Raw genomic sequence first — 6,049 nt, 5'->3', positions numbered from 1 at the left:
AATTAATTCTCTTTCAAACGTATTTTTTATTTTTAAAAAATAATACATAAAATTATCGTAATTATCGGTCAAAACTTGGTCAATTTGACCATATATTAGTCAAAACAAGACACATAATATGAGATGGAGGGAGTACTATCTATGATACCCCTTTCTAAATCTTAAGCATATGGTTCATATTTTTTTCAGATAACGTAATAATTTTATATTTATATTTTTTAACTTTCAAGTATTAAGAAAGAAAAAAGAAAATTGCTAAATTTTATTAAAACATATAATACAATTTAAAACGTAAGTTATTTTTACTCAAGTTTATAAACTAGGAAATTGGTTTTAGTCCATTATGTTTTCAAAATTTCAATAGCCGGGCCGATTTTCCGAGAACTCATTCCGACATGGATGTTGTACCAAAATATTCAATTTAAATTAATTTAGTATTCGTATACTTTCGTTTTGTGTCATATTTTTCGTATAAAACTGAAAAATATTAAAATACTAATTAATTAAATTAATGAATAAAAGTATAAGATTATAATATTATAAATATACATTTATTCACTATAAATATTAATATTTAATTATTATATTTATTTATATTGTATACTTCATGTCGAGTCGTGTATCCAAAGGGCAAATACAAAATTGATACTAAATCTCGACCGTGTACATTCGTATCTATGTACTAAAAAAGCAAATATAAATACTATTTTTTTTGGCATTTTATATAGTGTAAATCATTTCATGTTTAAAATTACAGGGTCTATTATTAAGGTCAATGTTATTAAAAGATATATTTGGAATTAAGTGAAATTACGTAATATTAGCGTCATACAATTGGCAACCCCATGAAAAACATAACAAGCATGGTGAACGTCATTCGAAATATTAAGAATAATATTTAATAGATGGTCAAAGTGCATTTAATTAATAAGCAAGACATTTAATTGGTATAATCATTGGGGCTCCCGGACATTTTTGACACATTTGAACTGAAAGTTCAGTTTTTTAGCACAAACATAACGCCACTTCCTCCGGGGTTCAACCCCAGAGGCCCAGAAGAAGTGGCGTTCTGGGGTAATTTTATTTTATTTTTGCTTTTTTCTCTTTCCTTCCGGATTGAATCGCGGTTGTGTTGAATTGTGGTCAAGTGTTTGTAAGTGGGAAATATGTAATGGAGACCTAGTTTTGAGTCTTAATATTAAATTGGAAAAAAATTATTTTGGTGTTATTTTTTTTTATTGGGTAGTCATGCAAGCCTATTTATAGTAAGTAATTTTTGTTTTTTTAAAAAAAATGTATGTATGACTTTTTGTGCCCTCAAAAAGGGTAGCTTGGTAGTCGGCAACGAAAATATTCAATGAAGATCTAGTTTTGAGTCCTAATATTAAATTGAAAAAAAAAAGCATTTTGGTGTAATTTTTTTATTGGGGAGTCATGCAAGCCTATTTATAGTATGTAATATTTGTATTTTAAAAAAAAGTTTATATATGACATTTTGTGACTTCAAAAAAGGGTACCTTGAGAGTTGGCAAAAAAATGTTTTTATGAAAGGGTAGTTTGTATTTTTTTTGCTGTAATAGAAGACTATAACATCTTTTATTAAAAGTAACAAGATGAAATCGACTTGTCAACTTTTAGAAGTCTGAATCTTCAGACAAATATGAAAAGTTAAAAGAAGTACTGTGTTTACGTAAAGAAAATGCAGATTTTCGAAATTTACGGGAGTAGGCACATGCAAATTTTTGAAATGATTTGACAAGTCAACTTTTGTTTTGAACTGAATGACACAGGTGAATAATTTCATTTTAAAATTTATAGGGTGAATAATATCAATTATTTCCATATTCGTAACTACAGAACCTAATATTACATTTTGGCCATGTAATATACATATAAATAGCTGCAAAACAATAAGCCATCAACTAAATTTCCCCCTTTGTAGTATATTAGTTTCTAAATTTTGAGCCTGCTACAGTCGGGTCATGGACAAGGGCAAGGGACACGCTAGTTCTGATATTCATGATTACGGGGAAGTTAATGGGTATAAATTAACAGAATCTCAAGCACGAGATGAAGCTCAACAAGCAGAAATTAGGCAGGTCAAACAATTTGTGAGAAGAATGCGAGGTATACGGGCAGTACAAGGACATGCCGTACGTGATAATGAATAGTTCGTTGGCTATGGGGAAATGCACTTGAAGTTTATAAACTCATCGATCGAGTATGAAGAAAACATTAATAAAAATTTCAACTCTGGTCATATTTCAAAGGAGGAACATGGGTACGAGTTAAATGAAATGTCTCGATATTACCACTTCATGGAGGGCGAGCTTGAGATGAGGAAAAAGGAGTACGAGGATGCATACGTAAAGCGTAGGGCTGAAAGGATTCGTGAAGAGTATAAGGAGTGGGATGAAAAATATACGAAATATATCGTCAAACTTGGGGAATTTTCTCAAGGACACGATGATGCTGGTATGGCTACAACTATATGTCATGGAAATCAGGGGCCCCACGCATTGCCATCGCGTGATACTCGGTCGAGTACGTATGCCTCGACCCACGGATATGGGGAGGGAGGTCATATGCATACATCCCCTCACATACAAGAGGATGAGGACGTTGATGATGAGTTTGATGAGTACGTAGTAAATCTGGCGGATGACTAAAAAAATTGAGAGATTCATTCATTTTCCAATTTTCAGCTGTAATGTATTTCTCTTATTATATGTTTACATAATCAATGTTCTCTTGCAATGTAATTTGTTCCCAAGATGAATGGAAAATGCACTCGTTATTGCAATTTTTTGTTTACTACTTTACAGAAATATTTGTACTAATTGTGATAATATTCCCAAAGTTGATGACTTTTTTGGAAGTGGTTGTAAAATTTTTTTTGGAAAAAGTTTGTTCCACGTATTAGTATTTTTGGAAAAGTAAGTAGCACGTGAATCTTAAAGGCATGTATTATTACTTGTTGGTAAATTTATGAGTTTTGACTACTCAGAAATGGAAGTATAAAATGATGATAAGGAAAATGACAAGGAAATGAGTTAGGTATCCCGTGAATACACAGTAGAAAGCACATGCAACAGTTTGACTGAAGTTTTCACTTGTTAGAGATGAAAGTTAAAGAAGTTACTTTTACGAATGCCAGTCTGCAACTGCAAAGTTGGAAGGGTCCTCCACAGATAGGTAGCCACATGCAGACTGCAAGAAAGTAATTGAGTAGTCTTGTCAAATGCAGTAGAAGTTGTAAAAGCTGTATGATGTGACAAATGAATGTTAACTGTTTCGAAATAGTATGAGACGTAAGTAGCACGTGAATGTTACAGGCATGTCTAGTTAATTTGTGTGGCCTTGCGTCCTTGTTTTTTATGTAAATATGATGTTGTTCGGAAGTTAATGTTGTATACTAATAGAAGAGCAATGAGTTATACTCCTGGTGATATTATTCGAGCTACTGGTCGGAAATGGTTTTGTGATGACGTTTTAGATATTCAATGGATCCAAATTTACGTTACTCAAGAGGTTCAGTAATCACGATGCATATGGAGTGGGAATGGCGTGTAGGGTGTTTACAAATATGTGTAGCCCAATGTCAAGAACATGGAGTGCGAGTAACTAAATAACGCGCCATACACATGCAGCGAGACACCACTCAACAACTAGAACTAGCTTTATTCCGTGTAAGAGAGGAAGAGAATCGAATGAGAATGCGTTTAAACCGGATGGGTCTAGAAAGAAAATGTAGGGAGTTTGTTGAAGATGGTGACCATCACAGCGCAAGAATGTATCAATATTTCGCTTCGAGTCCCGACTATATTTTCGATTTTTACTTGTCCGATTATGAGTAATATTTCTGAATATTGTATTTTGATAGTGTACTTTATTATTTTGAGCTTTTGAAATTATTATTTTATATTTCTGAATGATTTGACTACTCAGATAGTGTGTGAGTGTTTATGATAAATTTAGTATGAAGTACTGTACAAATATAATGTGACGTAGTTGTTAGCATGCCCTATAAATGTATTGGGCATTTCAATTGGAAAGCATAAAATGGATAAGGGTAAAAAAAGATCATCGTCAAGCACATCTAAGTCCATTTGGCGTCAGCTTAGTATCGCGGAATGTATCGGTCGCAGAAAGAAAATGAAAGAAGATGAGAGTGGCAGAATGAAGAAGAAGTGCGTGAATCAAAACATTTTGGGCGAGATAAAAGCTGATAAAGAAAAGTTTCGAAAGGCTTACAATGATCGGTCCCTGCCGGAGGACGAACGCATCCGTCAGATCGATGAAGTGTATACAAAATATGACAAAATGGAAATCAACCTGATTGAAATAGAAGATAGTGAAATTGCATGGTATGTTGAAGGTCATCAGGCCTGGCGTGACGTTGGAGAAGATGCGGATGAAGAAGAGGGTGAAGTTGTGGAGAGTGCAGGAACTGATGAGGATCAATATGTTGTAAACCTTGCAGATTTTTAAGTTCTTTCTGATGTTTGTTGTATAATTTTAGTAACAATTTGAACGCCTAATTGGAAAGTTTGTTTTCAATGGGATAAACCTAATAGGAGTTCCACATTTTGAAGCTCGAATGGACAACACAATAACCAACTTTTGCATGTAATATTCGAAATAGCAAGATAGAAAACTTAGATTATACAAATGACAATGATGGTACAACATTTGAAATGAAGCTAAGAAAATGCAATGAAGCTAAGAAATGAGCAAGTAGAAGTTCACGTTGTTAAATGTGGACGCCCTGGGCATTTCTTGCTACGCTTGGTGTGACCTTCTTGGTTGCATACACTACATTTCTTTCCTGACCGCGGACCATCAATCTCCGTTCGGATCCGCACCAATTGCCCCTTATCTCCACGTTTTTGCTTAAGTTTCTTCAATAATTCATCTGCTACTAACTTTCCATACCCCTGCCAAAGTGGGGGTAATTCATAGTTCCAATATTCGATTGGTTGCAAGGGATAAATAATTGGCCAATACAAGTTCTCCATTGTCTGGTTTTTATGGCAATTTTCAATGAAATGATCCCAACTCAGTCCATGTCTTATACAACCAGCCATTGCGTGAGAGCACATCATGTAATGCGTCGCCCATTTTCCACACGTGCACGTACGGTCGTTGAGGTTGACGACATGGGTCTTACCTCCCTTTACCCTTCCCTTAGCAGTTATGTATTGACGTGTAACTATTTTCAAGATACCACGTGCATGGTGAAAAATAATAACCGTATGTCCAGTTTCCTTTCTTTGAATTTTTGCTAATATAGCGGCTGAACGCGCACATAACTGTTGACCCTGTTGTACACCGTCATCTACTTTATTTCTATATGTGTCAATAATCGTGATCGCCTTGTAGAAGAGGTACTCCATCATCGCTGTTACCGGAAGGAAACGAGCCATTCTTATGTTTCCGTTGAAACCCTCAAGCATGTTGGTGGTCGTTTGACCATAGCGAACACCATTATCGTGGGAAAGTGTCCACCTCTCAACGGGTATTCTTGCAAGATAGTCAAGGGTAGGGGGAAATTTCACCAATCCTTGCCATGTATGCATCATGCTTGGAGACTTGTGTGGTTGTGCCAACTTTCCACATTAATTTCTTTAGTTCACCGCCATGGTGATTATGGCGGAAGTTGCTTCGGACATGCAGTAGACAGAACCTATGGATGCCTAATGGCTCAGCATATCCGTTTTAAGGGTCTCTAACTGCGGAAAGAATACTGGCTGCTTGATCAGAAATGATGCACACGCCGGTCTTTGGGCGACAGACATGTCTCCGAATATGTTGGAGAAACCAAGACCAGTTCTCGTACCTCTCCTCATCAACCAAACCATAGCAAAGAGGAAAAGGGTGGTTGTTTGGATCTACACCCATGGCAACAAGCAGCTTTCCCCTATATCTTCCCTTCAAGAAAGTTTCGTCTATTGAAATCACATGACATGCATGTTGCCACCCGTCCATCATTGCCTTCAAACACCAAAACGGACGTGCCCCGTTCCTGAGCATGAGGCACGGCATCGAT

General features: G+C 35.7%; 1 protein-coding gene across 1 annotated transcript; it reads right to left on the bottom strand.

Moving 5' to 3' along the window:
• Window positions 1-4,745: 4,745 nt before the first annotated feature.
• On the bottom strand, window positions 4,746-5,579 carry LOC141714149 (uncharacterized). The gene has a single exon (XM_074517685.1). It carries the CDS (start codon window positions 5,577-5,579, stop codon window positions 4,746-4,748), a length of 834 nt encoding a protein of 277 aa, XP_074373786.1.
• Between the last annotated feature and the right edge of the window lie 470 nt (window positions 5,580-6,049).

The sequence above is a fragment of the Apium graveolens genome, chromosome 3, assembly GCF_009905375.1.
Source record: "Apium graveolens cultivar Ventura chromosome 3, ASM990537v1, whole genome shotgun sequence".
Taxonomy (NCBI): domain Eukaryota; kingdom Viridiplantae; phylum Streptophyta; class Magnoliopsida; order Apiales; family Apiaceae; genus Apium; species Apium graveolens.
Note: the sequence above shows the minus strand (reverse complement) of the source record. Positions and strands in the feature narration are given on the sequence as shown.